The sequence below is a fragment of the Triplophysa dalaica genome, chromosome 19, assembly GCF_015846415.1.
Source record: "Triplophysa dalaica isolate WHDGS20190420 chromosome 19, ASM1584641v1, whole genome shotgun sequence".
NCBI lineage: Eukaryota > Metazoa > Chordata > Actinopteri > Cypriniformes > Nemacheilidae > Triplophysa > Triplophysa dalaica.
The window spans coordinates 13218098-13234966 of record NC_079560.1 but is presented as its reverse complement, the minus strand read 5'-3'; the positions used below and the strand labels follow the sequence as shown (position 1 = coordinate 13234966).

General features: G+C 36.1%; 2 protein-coding genes across 3 annotated transcripts; one reads left to right on the top strand and one right to left on the bottom strand.

Moving 5' to 3' along the window:
• The first annotated feature begins 1827 nt into the window (after positions 1 to 1827).
• Positions 1828 to 6936, top strand: tlr22 (toll-like receptor 22). Its single transcript, XM_056730734.1, has 2 exons — positions 1828 to 1862; positions 2637 to 6936. The coding sequence occupies exon 2, from the start codon at positions 2667 to 2669 to the stop codon at positions 5538 to 5540; it is 2874 nt and encodes a 957-aa protein (XP_056586712.1). The 5' UTR covers positions 1828 to 1862; positions 2637 to 2666; the 3' UTR covers positions 5541 to 6936.
• A 1583-nt stretch (positions 6937 to 8519) lies between these two features.
• hnf1bb (HNF1 homeobox Bb) lies at positions 8520 to 16158 on the bottom strand. 2 transcript variants are annotated; one of them, XM_056730736.1, is made up of 9 exons: positions 15642 to 16158; positions 14335 to 14534; positions 13326 to 13602; positions 12992 to 13212; positions 11372 to 11517; positions 10882 to 11002; positions 9713 to 9862; positions 9355 to 9452; positions 8520 to 9214 (listed from the first exon to the last, which is right to left on the bottom strand). In XM_056730736.1, the coding sequence occupies exons 1-9, from the start codon at positions 16010 to 16012 to the stop codon at positions 9194 to 9196; spliced, it is 1605 nt and encodes a 534-aa protein (XP_056586714.1). In that variant the 5' UTR covers positions 16013 to 16158; the 3' UTR covers positions 8520 to 9193. The 2 variants fall into 2 exon arrangements, with proteins under 2 accessions (XP_056586714.1, XP_056586715.1); XM_056730737.1 differs by having other exon boundaries at positions 13326 to 13530.
• Positions 16159 to 16869: the final 711 nt, after the last annotated feature.

The window sequence follows — 16869 nt, the reverse complement described above, 5'->3', positions numbered from 1 at the left end:
TTATGTTTAATGTGTAAAACATCTGTGATCAATAAGTTATTATAAAATTCCAATATGCATATAGCACAGGAGTGATGAGTAAAATATGGATAAACTCATTTTAAGTATGAAGTGTAAAACCTGTTCTCATGTTCCATTCAAGGCCAAACTAATGAAATGCATTATTTTTCATAAAATGCTATAAATGGAGAGAAAAGTAATCTTAATTTATTATTCATTACAATGTTAAACGTGCTGTCTTCTTATGCTTAACATGGTCAACTTGTCAAAAAACGAGCAAGGCGTATTACATAGGATGTCTGTGCTCAACACACTCCCCCAGCAATCGTACAGATTTCGAAGGCCCTTTTTGGACAATTCTCCATGAGAAGCATTAGATAGCAAGTCTCTATTTGATGTTAATGTAACCTCATTTATGTCTTGCAAAAACCTTTGAGATGTTGAAGGTTGATTCTATGTCATTCCTTAACACAATTTCAATCAAGCACAATACATGCATTGACATATTTTTGTGATCGTGTAATAGTTTAATGTCGATATATAGACATGTGTGTGTGTGTGCGTGTTTACTTATTTGTAGTTAATTTCTTATAATTTTCCTTATGAATCTTCTTTTATTGTTCTTTACTATTTTCATATATTTATTTAATTAGTTATATATTATTTAATTATATTTTTTACATTATTTTTCCAGAATGTTTGTCGAGTTATCTGGAATATTCAAGCTTCAATATCTGCTTCTCAAAAAAAGTCTCAGCCAACTACAGGGGACGCAGGGAACAACTCCAAATCACTTTGCAGCTTTTGTATTTGGTCATTCTTGCAGCTTGGACAGTAATTATTCAGTTTGATTCAATCAGATTGAATTCCTTGTTTGGAATATGCAGTGCATGTACAATGCTGGGCTTTAAAGATAAATTTAAATGAGTCAGCCTTGACATTCCGAAATGTATAATGCATGTATTTGTATTTGAAATACATTTTATCCATGCTAAGTATACTGCAAATCTATTTACATCTTTTATACTTCATTACAAAATAATCTTGTATTTGTGTTATACTAAATTGGTGTACTTAAAGTCTGCGAAATTGGAACAACAAGTTTTGTACTTAATATACTTTAAATGTGCAGAAATAGTACTGTAGTCCAACTAAAGATACATGTAAGTGTATTTGCAAGTATGCGTCAGGTACACTTTAAATATCTTGCATTGAAAGATTGATTTCATTAACAAAATCATAAAATCCTTTTTAAAAGTGGCATTAGAACACATTTTTATTTAAACACAAGCTTAATGTAAATAAATGTTCATTGTGTATAAATAGTACTCCGAATAAAGTTTCATTATAATTTTATATTAGTGAGTCAGTAAATATGTTAATACATTTAAACTATATTTAGTATGAAATAAATGCAATTTAAATGACTTAAATAACATTTTATTTTGGAGATGTAAGTGTGCTTATTTATGTTGTTCAAGTCCAAAAGGGAACCAAAACCCTTGACCATCACATGAGTTCATATAGATAATCATGGAATCTGAAGCTATTTTATATGTTCTGCTTTTTCTACCTTAGATTACAGCACTTCCTGATACATTTACATTTACATTTACATTTAGTCATTTAGCAGATGCTTTTATCCAAAGCGACTTACAGGTGGGGTAAGCAATGGAAGCAATTGGGACAGCATAAGGACAACAAAAGCATAAGTGCAATATAAAAAAGAAGACTGGTCTCATATAACGTATGAGAGACACATAACAGAGAGACACGCCTTATGTAAAAGTAAATCAGTAAATTTGAGACTCAGTTGTCAAATGTTTCATTTCTGCAAATCTTCATCTAGCTGAAGGAGCATTGTAAGTATACTACACACTCTATTGCTATTATTTACCCTTAGAAGAATGAATTAAGTATTAATTTTGATATGATAACTATGAGTTTTAAAGTATGTGACTAAACATTTAAATACAATTCGTTTTTCTGAAATTAATGGTTAATATTTAGTTGGTCAGCAAGTATTTAAAATTGGCAACACGTATTTAAATATGGATTATTTCTTGCAAGCTATTTTTGGCCACAGGCTTAGGAATTGTCAGCTATGTTTCCCAACATTATCAATTCTGTTATAAATAACTGACAGCTGACAACGATGCTGTTTATTGGCATGTGTCGGATCGGTGAATACACTCCTAAAGTGAACAGAGTTCCTTATTTAGGTTTTTCAGTAACACTTTTCAGTGATGTTCACATAAAACCCTGACAGTTCTCTCTTTATTGTTAATATTATTTTATAATATTTACTATCTTCCTATTGCTTACTTTAAGAGCTTGCTTAAAAAAAGATATTATATTTAAATCAAACCAATATAATTCAAGAAATATTACATTAGCTTGCAGGTAAAGGACGTTTCATGTAGGTAGTGGGGAGCCAGGTGGGCTCAAAAACGTTTTGGGAGCCACTGCTTACATGAATTTACAAAAACCTGTTGATTTTTAAATGAGCATAAACTTAGATTAAAACTGTAAATGTTAAAAAAGTTTTTTTTTAACAAATACAACCTTACTGTAACAATAAACGTTCTCATTTCCTGTATTTGAAGATGATTTTTAAAATAACTTATTTATTGTAGGCAATACTAACTCAATGACTGCTGGAAGGGATGCATGGAATACCAGTTGAGCTTTGTTTTCACATGAAAACCATGAAGAAAACCATGGGAACCATAAAGATACTTGCAGTCTATATTCTCTGTGGCTTAATTTCCCCCTTAAATGCATTTTCCTTAAGAAATTGCACTGTGGTTACTTCTCAAAATGACATCCAACCAAAAGTGCTTTGCTACAAAATGGGCTTTTTCAAAGTTCCTTCATACATACCCACCAATGCAATGGTTTTCGATATTTCCTCTAATTCCTTTTCACAAATCAAAATCGGAGATTTCAAGGATTTGTCAAATTTAAGATATTTGAATATCTCCAACAACAAGATCTCCTGGATTGAAGATGGAGCATTGGACAGTCTTTCTAATTTAACTCATCTTAATCTGGCCAGCAACAAATTGAACAGAATCTCGAATGGTTTACTGTACGGTTTGGCCAATCTGCTGGAACTGCGGCTTGATGTTAATGATATCAATAACATTGAAGAGTCGGCCTTCATCAACCTTCAAAATTTAAAGGTGCTAAACCTTACAAAAAACACCCTGCGGCGTATAGAGAGAGTCATGCCTGTTCTCGCGGCATTACGTCTGGAGGAGTTGTACATTGGAAGCAACCATTTTGATGTTTTTAACTCTTACGAAATATCAAAAAAGCCCTTATCCTTGACCAGGCTTGATATTTCAAACAACCCATTGACAACATTTGGACTCACAGAAAATATATTTCCCACTCTCAATCATCTTGATTTGTCTAATTGTGGTCAAAATGGAAGCGTTGTTTGGAACATTACAGAAAAGTCCTATTTTGCATCTGTAAAGACCTTATACTTCATGGATGTTCATATGTCATTGCAGAGTGTTTCAGCTGTGCTTAAGAGCTTCAAAGGCACGCTGAATAAAATCCGTCTTAACAGAAACGTCAAATTCAACATGGAACCCCTTCTACCTAACGCGTGTTCTCCTATGCTGAGAGTTTTACGGCTAATTGGAAATGGAATGACAAACCTCACTGAGCACATGTTTGAACCCTGTTCTAATCTGACAGAATTAGATTTAGGAGAAAATGAAATATCCCATCTGTCACCAACCATATTACGAACATTTACCCAACTGAAAATTCTGCTTTTGCAAATCAATAAACTTACTCAAATAACAAACACCTTTCAAACACTCTCGACTTTGGAGTTCGTCGACCTCAGCATTAACAAGATCACCAAGCTGGATTGTAACGATTTCGGCAATTTAACGCATCTGAAAGTTCTGTACCTGTACGGTAACAGAATCTCACAGATCAGTTCCTGTCATTTCCGAGATCTGAAGAGTCTTGAGGTCCTCAAGCTGGGAACCAATGACCTGTTAAGGATCAGCGATGCTTTTATAAATGGCCCACATTCCCTGAAGGAACTGCAGTTGTCTTTTAATAAGCTGAGCGTCATCGAAACGGACACTTTTCGAAATTTATCGCAGCTTAACAGTTTGGAGGCACAGGACAATCAGATTTCACAAATTAAAGCCTTTGCGTTCAGAGGACTGAAGAATCTAACATACCTTTCGCTATCATCAAACAAGATATCGGCTAAAACTTTCAGAGGCTCTAACGTGTTCTCGGGCATGCCTAATCTTCAAAATCTAGATTTGTATTCCAACAGCATAACATTTATGGAAAATAAATTGAAAAACCCTCCATTTGCAGAACTGAAGCAACTCAAAATAATCGCCATACACAGTCAACGTCGCGGTATCGGCAACGTGCCCTCAAATCTACTACAAGGCTTATCAAACTTGGAGATGTTTTGGGGCGGTAACATGAATCTGTTATATCTAAATCCCTGCACATTCCAGTTTAGCCCCAAACTCTGGTTTCTGGATCTCTCCAAGAACGCTCTCTCAGATGACAACGCCATTCCCGCAGAGCTGTTTCATCCCATCTCAATGCTTACTAAACTCATTCTCTCTAGAACTCAGCTTCGGTCGCTAAACTTCCTGTTGGATGCAAATCTCTCTAGACTTAGTACCCTGAGAGCCCCAGGCAATGAAATCGATGCCATAAACAAAACGTTGATTCAATCTTTTCACAAACTGAAAGTCCTCGACTTGCAGAAAAATACGTTCACTTGTGACTGTAACAATGCATTCTTTATTGACTGGGCCATGAGGGATAATTTTACTCAGGTCATCTATTTGAACAAGTACGCTTGTAGCTATCCTTCCACCTTGCGAGGTATGAAATTGACTGATTTTAATACCGAATCCTGCATCATGAATATTGACTTCATCTGCTTCCTTTGCAGCAGTATTGTGGTCGTCATTACACTCCTCTTAGCATTTTTCTGGCAATTTCTGCGCTTGCAAGTAGTTTATGCGTATTATCTCCTCCTGGCCTACCTTTATGATAGCAAGAAGAAGCACCAACAAGAATTCATGTATGATGCATTTATTTCTTACAACGCACAAGATGAGCCTTGGGTCGTGGAGAAATTGATTCCTGAATTAGAAGGAAACCAAGGTTGGAGATTGTGCTTGCACCACAGGGACTTTGAACCAGGAAAGCCGATCATGGATAACATCATTGATGGAATATACAGCAGCCGGAAGACCATCTGCCTGATCACAAGAAACTATCTGAAGAGCAACTGGTGTTCCAGTGAGGTCCAGGTGGCAAGCTTCAGACTCTTCGATGAGCAAAAGGACGTACTGATTCTGGTTTTCCTGGAGGACATTCCCTCACATCAGCTGTCTCCTTATCACAGGATGCGAAAGCTGGTGAAGAAGCAAACCTACCTTCGCTGGCCAAAAGATGGAGAAGATAGCAGGATTTTTTGGCAGAAATTGAGAATAGCTTTGGAGACCAAAGAGGTCTTATGCGGATTATAAAACACCAAATGGACCACATAACTCATGTATGAAATATGCTAAACATGTTGTTTTAAGGTTTACGGCCTAATGTGACATAAATGTCACCACAATATTTGATTAAATTGTTTTATGTCCATTTGTTCAAGAAGTGTGTTCAAAGATTGAATGTAATGTGTAAAATGAAGCGTTTATTTGCAAAAACAGATAACTCAGTGTTTTTAAAATGTTCAAAATGTTCGCGTTTTTATTGTGTTGGTTAGCTGTAAAACAACACAACTGTAGTTTGATTGATACACAATCATTTCTGAACATTTAAAAAATTCAGTTATTGAATTTTGCAAATAAGCTCTACACACGTTATTAAAACATTAGAGTTCTTAAATGGGTTTAAATCTACTTTATAACAATTTTGGAAATGTTGTCATAACTCACAGACCTAACCCAGATGTTGATATATCACTTATGGAAATTCATTTAATTTCAATTATTGAAGTGTTAGACTTTTATGTCAGTTTTATGTTTTTTTAAATGTTTAACATTTATTCAAATTTTTTGTTGTGGTTTTTTTTTGTTTAGTAAAAATGAGAAGATTTTCGAACTGTTGAATTTTGAACTTTGGATTTTTTTTAACTCCTTTAAATGTACAATTTCTGTCACAGTTTTTCGAATGCATTGAAATGTTACTTAGTACTTCTTAAAAACAAAATATCTTAGTCAGCATATTTAAAAACTGTCCATGTAAACAAGTCAAGATCTAGAGGTGTCCGTGGGCTGAAATCTGGCCCACACAGTGCGCCCCCGGATAGTCGGAGACGGGGGTTGAAAGTGCTCCTCTGCAGGCAGATTATATTATATTTAACTGTCTAATTTAATCAAACTAAAATCATTGTGGTTCAATTAGCATGCTAAATGTAACTAGTTTCTCAGTTTCCCATTTCTATCTGCATTAAGTGTCCCCAAAAGGAAACTGAAGTAACGTGTGCATAGAGCCCATTATCTCTGAACATGATCACTGTTTTCATGGAGTAATGGAAGTGTGGGAGGAGAGCAGGAGTACACTCAGCTTTTCTTCTTCCTGTCATTCTGACCTTTGACACCAGCACAGTAGCTGACATAAGATCTATCTGCTGAAGTGTTGTGAACAACATGCCTCCACGTTCTCCACTCCACGCCTCCACACTGTCTGTCATTGTCCACATCCCAGCATGTCCCCTGCTGCCTCACAGAACCCCTTTAGACTCAAGAAGCTCTTATGCTCATTTCAAATGAATCACAGTTACAACAATTGAGTCTGTTAAAGATATTCTGCATGTGCAAATGATATCAGATGGAAAGATGTTTTAAGGCACATGTTGCCAAAAATACGTTTGTTGCATCACAATGTTCTGGTGTTGGTAAAGGGACAATTGTTCAGATGTTTTAGGGAATCTTTGCAGCAGGCATTTCCCTGTCATCTCAGTTCCTGTAGGATCATATATGATGTGACGCAATAAAATTGTGTGCTCTGCACTTTCTTTGCTTATGTGTTTTTTGAGTCGATAAATTTACATATTATTTGGATTTCGTATAAATGTTTTATTTTGGGAGCATGCTGGAAACATAACAAATACAGTCTGTTTATACACAGTTTGTTGGATCAATATGATTGGGACATTGTGTAATACAGTGGGTCCAGAAGTCTGAAATTCCTTTAATTTGCATTTGTCTAATTGATTGCATTTTTAAAGGGACAGTTCACCCCAAAATGAAAATTCGGTCATAATTTACTCATCCTCAAGTTGTTGTTAACCTGTGTACATTTATTTGTTCTGTTTAACACCAAAAATGATTTTTTAAAGAATGTAGAAAACTAAAAAGTTCTGGGGCACCATTAACTACCATTGTAGTTTTTTCCATACTATGGAAGTCTATAGTGCCCCAGTTCTGTTTAGTTGCAAAATTTATCCAAATATCTTGCTTTTTTAACGTTCAACAATCAAATGAATGTATATAGCTTTGGAACAACGTCAGGGTGAGTAAATGGTGACAGAATTCTTATTTTGGGGTGAACTGTTAGTTTAAGTTCCACATTCTGGTTTTAACACATTCACTTCTTTTGTGTATTTTCAGGTTTAAATAAGATTCCCTGATTTTCATTCTTGTAGCACAGAATAATAACTGCAGCCCTAGATTTTACTTTATTAAGTCTCCATGAAAACTAAACTGAAATCACACGCAAGAGAAGTCATGTAATGAGAGTAAAGGAAATTATCTCACTTCCTTAAAGTGATTGTGAATGATACTTGCTCTTTGACCAGAGTGACAGCAGGGGATATAGACCTAATGGGGCATGGACAACAAAAACACACCCTTTTATTGCCTTAACTCTCTGCTCGACTTTCACACCTTTGAGTTTAAAAACATTCCAATGCACACGACAAACGAAAGGAAAGTGTGGCCATGCTTAAAGTAGTAAACTTCGATTCACATAATTTTTACGTAAAAGAATCACATCACTTAAAAAAATATATAAAAAATTCAATCAATTTTTATTTTATTTATTATTATTTACTTGACCATATGTTGCTCCAAACCTGTAAGACCTTTTTATGTGAAACTATCTCACAGAAAAACTGAACTATTTTATGAGGTCTCTATATGATGTAATGTGTGCAATGTGAATCGTACATAAATGTATGTTTTTTTTAAAATAAGGTGATAACTGGGCCGAGAGCAGATCAATCGAAAAAGTACAAATAATATTATACAAAATTCCTACAATTTAGCCACCAAGTCACTAAATATGAAAAAGCTATGAATTGCCATGAGATTATGGCAGTGAAACACAAAAGGGGATGTTAGAATGCTTGGGACTGCGAGCATCGGTCACCATTCATCTTCACTTTATGACAAAAGTGTTTAAAAAGTGTTCATTTACACAATGTTAAGGGAACTGAATCTTCAAATGCAATATCTGTAGTAATGTGATATTGGGGAGAAAGCACCACTGCAATGAGATATTCTTCAAAAATGCATTGTTTATTTCTCAATTTACACAAATATAAATATGATTGCGGTGATTCCAAAACATATATAAAAATAGCCCAGCCTTTGGGCAGTTACACACATCTTCAAAACATTAACTGCAATGGAGTAGTGTGAAATCAATCCCTGAGAAGCAATAACATCGGTAGCATCTTTTGGGATTTTACCATTTATGTGCAAGTCCATGCATTGAAATGGAGACACCATTTTCTAATGTACAGGAATCTGATTTTACATTGCAATGTGATGATTTTTCTATTATAGATATTTCAAATCTCAGACATACGTGTGGTCAAAAAATTTGTTTTGTTTTGGCTCACATGTTGACCTCTTTTTATCAATTTATAACAAAACATTGTTCCTCATTAAAGTGTACAGTATATACAATATCATAGATTTCATCATCCGATACAGATCGGAGGGAAACCTTCGGCTAAGTATTTCATCGTCATGACAAGTTCCAGCAGTTTGTGCTTATATCTGCTATGGCTTAGAGGTGTAATGTATAAATCAGTTTTTCAATTCAGAGGCAGTGCTGCACCTTTCGGTTCTCCAAGCTGAGAGGTTACCAGAGTAACTGAGAATAGCAGATGGTAGGCCCTCCTGTTGCTAAGCTGCCGAGGAAGTTCTCACATCAGCGTGTTCATTCACCAGGCCTGCAGAGGACACTGCCGTGAACAGAGAGAACACCCATTTAACATCAAAGGCTCATGCAGTACAGACACATAGTATACGTACAGAGAAAAATGTGGAGATTTGCCACTTCACAATGCCGTAATGAAATAATCCAACGTTTAAAAATAAGAACCTGTTTGCTGGAGCCCAAGTGTGTGAGGGCGCTGGTGTCCATAGTTGCGTATCGAGAAGCATGAGAAAACTGACCAACTTCCTGTTTAGGAGAGTACACTGAAAGACACAAGAAAAAATGTTAAACTTAAAAATGACGTTCAAAAATAACAGTAAATATGACTTTCTTCTGTAAAACAAAAGTAGATATTTTTATAAAAATCTTTGTGGTTTTGTGTCCACACAACGGAAGTCAATGAGGGTCAATGTTGTTTGGTAACCAACGTTCTTCAAAATATCTTCTTTTGTGTTCTGCAGAAGAATGAAAGTCATACAAGTTTGGAATGACAGGAAGGATATGAGGAATGTTGTATATGTACTGTGTGACTGTGTGAAGGGCTGCTGGGAGATGTGTGCTGTGGTCAGCTGTGTGAGGCTGGAGCTCGGGGAAAACTGCATAGGCTGCAGGGTAGTGAGTCCAGACATGCTGTTAATGACGGGCACGCTCTGAGACTGAGGAGATGCCAGACCTAAAAGCAAGAAAAAGTGTTATTAACATTCACATTTTTTAAAGTGCAACTTGTGTGGTGACATTTTTTTTTGAAAGCCACATCATGCACTTTTTAAGTGTTTTTTCCCCCATGTGGTGCAATTTAAATGTTTTCCTGTCATTAAACAATCACATGATTTTCCACCACCTACTGTACTTTTAAGACTTCTGGGTGTAAAAATGTACTTTATTATTATTTGTACATTTCAGTTTACTAACTTAGGCCAAAAATATACTCACGTTTTCAAACACACGCTTGATGTTTTGCAATGAACAACCATTTATTTTTTAATAATTTTAAGCAAACTAAGGACAGTGAATGAAATGTTGATATGCATAGATATATATAACCAGGTGGCTCATTTCAAAGCAACAACATAAATAACATCTCTCCTACATGTAAGTCGCTCTGGATAAAAGCGTCTGCCAAATTAATAAATGTAAAAGTGAACAAACGTTACTGCGTATGCAAACCATTTAACAAATGTTTATTTAATAAAATATTTATACAATAAATAATATACTGCAAATATATAGTAAAATAATAACATAAATTCATATAAATTAAATTGAATATAAATAGTATATTATAAGCCACTAGCCAGACCGATCAACAAACACAAGAACGGAAGTTAACTTCGGGACAGGCGCGTACATCCGAAATATAGTTGTTTGCCTTGTTTGCAGCTAGTTATACGCGTGTACGATAATGAAAACTTATTTTTATTTGTTAAACTAATACATGACAACAACTATAGGGTAATACATTTTTCAGGGAATTTAAATCCACGTGGTTCTCACAGACATTGGCTGCACAATGTTGTGCATACTAGCAAACTATGAGTGACGTCAGTGGACCCTTCCGATATGGCGGACATGTCTACGTGTCAGGATCCTTCGAACAAGCCATCTAGTTATATATATCTATGTTGACTGAATGAAATGAAAGCAATAAAGGAGAAAGAGGAAATGTGAAAAGAGAAAATGTGATGCACTCACTTTGAGCAGCCAGGCTCATAATGAGACTCTGTGCTTGCTGGTGATGATGAGATGAGTGAGAAAGACTGTGAATGTTGGTCAGGGTGCTCACAGGAGGCAAAACTCCACCTGACACCGTGATCTGGACACACACACTATGTAAATACATATATGATACACAAACATAGCGAGTAAGGACATGGTTCCTTTCGTCCGTGGTATGGAATGGCTTATGTGTGTGAGTTTTTAGACTGTGTGTGCACTAACATAACTCATGTTTATGGGGGGCAATTCATCCCAGTCATAAAACTGAATAAAGACGTTGATGCAGTGTTATATGTACCGCCTGTAGCACGTCAGTTTTCAAATTAAGGCTGACTTTATCAACCATATCTGTTAAAAATGCATTGATCTCTTCCGTGCCTGTTACTTCTCTATTTGATCAAATAAATAATGCTGAATGTGTTTTCTCGTGCATGTGACAAGACACCATTTTTTTGGTTTTGCTTACCATTTTGGCATCCGACGATAACAAACTGTGGCAGTGATCCAGACCACCTGGAGACACCTGTTGCAATACCGATTGGCTGCTTCCATGGTGACTGATGGCTGTAGAGGAAGTGACCTCACTGGTTCCTTGTTGACTGTACCGGAGTTCTGCATGAGAAAAGACAAGAAACAAGGAGATACTGTTATTCATCATTATGTCTTTGACTATTGTGGCGGGTAAAAAATCCGTATTTTGTCACATCACAAAGAAAGAAATGTGCTTTTTGTCACATCGCAAAGACAATTGAAATAGTGAGGAAGACTAGTTGCACACACTGACCTGATTCTGTTTATCTCTATTTGACATACCAGCTAAAAGTGATAAGCGTCTGCACAGTTCAAACACTAAAGACTGTCTTCATATAACCGACCGTTTCACACACATGCCCTCTTCGCTATTTAAATACATTACTCCAAAACATACCACAGGGCAAATCATACAAAATGTTGTTCCGTTTCTTTCTTCATAAAGGCGAACAATCAAAGAGCTTTTGAAGGGTTTAAGGTCAGTGACTGGAGCAGAATACACAGTATGAGCAAACACGCTGTTCTCTGACTCACTCTCCTGACGTAATATTAATCCATTTGTAAACATTCTGCGGAATTCGTCCTATTTCACAGGCTGGCAATTTACGGCGTTCCAACAGAACAAACTGCTCTGTGTTCAACAAATGTTAAAAAAGACGTTTTATAATCACGTTTCTTATTATTTAAATGAGCTATCAAATCTTTCGCAGGAGAAAATGGGCGTTTTAATCTGATCACTCCCTTTCTGTCACCAAACTTTGACTTGACCCTGGTTTGACCCCAAGATTGTGGCAAACGATTTTTTTTGTCCTTCAATCTCACCTGTGTCTACGGGTGTGGCTCTGCAATTTGTTCACACGCTGATGGAACGGTGGAATTCCAATAAAACGAACACCCCTCATGCTTATCTGTGACCCGATTTACACCTGGTATTAACATTCGTTTCAAGACCAGGCCAAATGTGGGTGTAAGTTGGCCTGAAATGTATTGTCATCCAATCACTTAAACCACATTTACTGCAAAAAAAATACAATCAACTTTCATTTCAACTTTTCTTTACATTACTTCAACTCAAAGCAAATCCGCGTTTAGATTTTTTTTTTAAGTTATATCGACTAACCAATGTAAAATATTACGTTGCAATCACTTGTAAAGCAAAGTTGACTGTGCTTTTTGGATCAAATAAGTTTTATTTAACTTAAAAATAATGATTGAATAATTGTATTTCTTATATGCACAAATACATTCTTTTAGAAAGAGTTAAAAAAGCACTCTGTAATATTTTTCTGCCCTAAAATTTTAAGTATGTAGTCAAGTCATAAGTTACCACAATTTACCAGCGGCCAAAAATTAAAACAGTTGAAATGACGTGTAAAACCATTTTGTACATAAAAATTTAAAGCACTTACATTTTTTTAATTTAGTTCAAATAAATGTTATTCAGGCGTAAGCGGTGCTCTGTCTCATGTGATGAGGTCACTCGTGATTGATTTTAATGGCAGATGTAAACAAGACGTGTGATTCTGTTTGTGTTTGCATCGCAGTGAAATCTTACTTGTTTCTGAGTTACTGTGATGGTGATGCGCGTGTGATGATGCGTGAGACAGAAGGGGTGTCATACTGTGGGGGGGGTACGTGTCCATCGCCAGCTTCTGTCGGAAAGCTTCCTCTTTACGCCGGTTAGCAAACCAGTTGTACACGCGAACCTCCGTGACCAGATTAGACCCCAGTCCATGAGCTTTAGAGGGTGACACACCTCTCTGCATACACTCGGCCCTGAAAACAACCATCAAAACACTGAACTGATCAAATTTACTGATTTATCTTTCATTTGTTTATCTGAGATCATCGCCATCAAGATCATCATCCCATCTGCAGTCACAAGTTACCTGTTGCATTCCTCCACCAGGGCCTCCCTCTCTTCTTTGCTGGGGTTCTTCTGTCGTTCATAAGCCTGGTAGAGGATCTCCTGAGACGCCGGACCCCATTTGAAACGGTTTCGTCTCATTCTCTTGGATCCTGGCTCGCCCTCCTCTACGAGCGGCCCTCCGGAACCTCCCGCAGTCCCCGGATTCTGTCCGGCATGATTGAATTCTGGGAAAAAAAACAGGACCTGATCCTGACTGGCTGAGTCACTGTGGTCAAGGCCCTGAACACGGTCGAACTCTGCGAAAATAAGAGGGGGACACGATTGGGGCAGAGTAAGGCAGAATCATATAGTGTTCGGATGGGGGCTCCAACAATGATGGAATGAGCGCGGCTAAGATGGGTGCAGTCATGGGAATTTTAGAGCAGAGCTCAGGGATTGTCCTTGTCTAAAATGACCATCAGAATGTTTGTTGCATGGAAATTAATTTTGTCAGTTTACAATATAAATGGGTTTTTTTTTTGCTTTTGTGAAAACAGTAAACTTCACATTTGATCAAAGTCCGAAAACAGTTGGAAATATAAATGGCAGAATAACAATTGTATTCTCATATAAAACTTGTTGTATATTGTACAAACAATTTAAAGATATGGTATTCAATTATATTTAACACAATATAATACAAATAATAAATAATCTTAATACATAATATAATAATGAACAATATAGGCCCACGTTTTATAATATTCAATAAATTCAATATCCTAGAAATTCAACAATATACTTTATTAATTTAGAGACCCCAGAAAGTACAGTTTATGTAATATAAATTGAAATAAAAAATGTTTTTGTAAGTAAATGCATTAATTGTGGTTTTTATTTTCTAATTCCATTGCATTCGTTCATTTTTAAGGCTACTTGTTAAATTCTATTGATCCAACAGTTAAATACATCTAAAATCATATCTAAAAATAAACAAGAAAGCAAACGTTTTGATATTATAGGCTATGTGAAAAGGGGCGCTGACTTACGTCGGTCGATTTCGCGCTGTTTCTGGATGTACCAGGTGTAAAGCGCGGCTCGTTTGGTGGTCTTCATCGGTGTGCCTTTATTGAGATGCTGCGACAGGTGAGACTGATTCAAACCCGTGACGTCCACCACCTCGCGCTGAGGAATATTGTGCTGCTGCATGTATCCTTTAACAGTGCGCGCCACGCGCCACGGGTCCCCTCTGAAACAACACAAAATAACAATGCGTAATTTAATATTTATTAAATCATTTGTATTGTTCAGCATTTGTTTTGTTAAGACCTAACATTATATGCATATGTTTTATAAACCTTAAATACGAAGGCTAAATACCACGAGATTAAAACAATATAAGTGTAAATACAAATTGCAAATTAAATAACATTAAATTAAGCAAACACAACAGACATATATATGCAAATAAACAGTACAATAATTAAGGGTTATAATTATTAATGGTTTTTATTATAGATTAATTAATATCTAATTATCGTGCTATCAGTTTTGAAGCTAACAAAAGTTTACAAACATTTTAGAGGAATAACTAATACAATATTTTTCATTATATCGATATTAAGACGACGGTCATTTCGAATTAATAACCGTATTAATAACGAAACATCTAGCTAGAAAATCAAATATCTATATTGCATAATTACGATAATAACGACAAAAAAATAGATATATTATCAAATGGAAAGAAAATCCGCTTTAAGGAATGAGAAGGCCGCTGTCTGTATTCGGAAATAAGCCCTCACATTAGAGTGTGGTCGAGGATGTTGGTTCAAGCATATATAACTTTGGACAATGAATAACTAGATATCTTTTGCCTCTATTCATACGACATTGTGTATCTTTCTGTTGATGATTTATAGAAATAAATTAATAACAACTACACGTGGTTTCGTTTTGCCTTTACGTGTTGTCTATTATTAAGGTAGCTTTTTACAAATATTTTCTATATGTTAACACGTCTGAAACAGACCATTAGAAACCTTTTTAAATAATTGTTTAGAACTGCACTTAAATAAAACAATACTGAAATTAAAGATATTTTAATAGAAATAGGCTAAATATTCCAAATAATTTCGTGGTTTGTTTTGTGTCAAACAAAACAAGAAAAACAATTATGAACCATTCAAATGTGTAAAATAGGCCTACCTTTGCAATTTTTTTGCCATTAATTCTAACGCGTAGCATGGATACAATAGATGTCATTTTATTCTTGTACACAGGCCTAATATTTTTGCTAACAACGATGCAATTTTTTGTACACATAATAAAGTCGAGAATTTGATGAATGACTCACGATAACATTCGCTCGACCTCCGCGCGCTGCTCCGCGGCTTCCTCTGTGTTCAAAGACTGCAGCTCGCGCAGGATCGGTGGGGTGTCGTAATCATCCCCGTCATCAGAGCCTTCATCGCCGGACAGTTTGCTGCCTTTACCGTGCGCGCTGTTCAGAGTCAAAAACACCGGCTTTGAATCACCCGAGTCGCTGCCGCCGTTGGCACTTGACGGGGATAAAGGCTTTTCTATTTTAATTCCGAATTCAGCCGGGCACGGACATAAATCCTCCAGCGCCTGAACCAGCACATCCTTGGTGACCCCCGAGTCCAGCAAGGCGCTCAGGAGTTCCTGCTGAAGCGACGTCAACTTGGACACCATGTCAGTAAACATCAATCCGGTCTGGTTGAAAGATCCTCCGGCCTCGGTAAACAGACGTGTGAAATGAAGTTTAATGCCTATACCAAAATTACAGACAGAAGCCCACGAGACCACACTGTCCTTTACGCAAACCTTTGCGGTTGTCCAGAGTAGGAGCGCACCTGCTGAAGGAAGTAGTTTCGCGTTCCTGGTGGGCGGAGCTCTGGACAGGACCTAATGGTGATTGGCTTTGTACATTATGCAAATAGTCATTTATGAGTTATGCGAAAACAATGTTCGATACTTGTACAATTGAAGTATAGGTTTTTCCTATAATATTGCCATTGGGTGATAGTTGGTTTCATGACACTTATGAAACTTTACTTCATTATTTTGAATAATAAACAAGCTGTAAAAAATGTTCATGTGTTCATTTAAGAATTTATTTATACAAGAATATTCTATAACTATTCAACTATTCGAGCTACATGCTGCTTATAAGCTTAGTGTTTGTGGATTTATGAATCATATGACAGGTAATTTATATCCAGACAGATGTTGCATTAGTATGGTTACATAATAAAGGTTATAAATGTACTTTGTCGGATTTCACAAATAAAGTGTGTATTGTGTATTCACTATTGTGTTTACTGACTGACAAATTAATTGTATTTACAAGTTGACAAAAGGATAAAGCCTTTCTCTTTTGTAAGTCACTTTGACTAAAAGTGTCTGTTAAATCCATATAAATGAAATGTTCTTCCATTAACTACTGTCAGTCTGTTATTTTAATTTTAGCTTACTTTTTCAAATAAAGGAGATGAGTACCTTCGTTTCTGCAAAAAAAAATGTTTGTCTTTTTATTTTATATAGTTTCGTGTTCCTGATAT

What these genes read in the sequence shown, in the direction of transcription:
- tlr22 (XM_056730734.1), top strand. Translation starts at nt 2,667, where the DNA reads ATGCATGGAATACCAGTTGAGCTTTGTTTTCACATGAAAACCATGAAG.
- hnf1bb (XM_056730736.1), bottom strand. Translation starts at nt 16,012, where the DNA reads ATGTTTACTGACATGGTGTCCAAGTTGACGTCGCTTCAGCAGGAACTC. An exon ending in GAGGTCGAGCGAATGTTATC is followed by an intron (nt 14,535 to 15,641) that starts GTGAGTCATTCA and finishes GTGTTGTTTCAG; the next exon opens with AGGGGACCCGTGGCGCGTGG. An exon ending in TATGAGCCTGGCTGCTCAAA is followed by an intron (nt 9,863 to 10,881) that starts GTGAGTGCATCA and finishes TCTTGCTTTTAG; the next exon opens with GTCTGGCATCTCCTCAGTCT.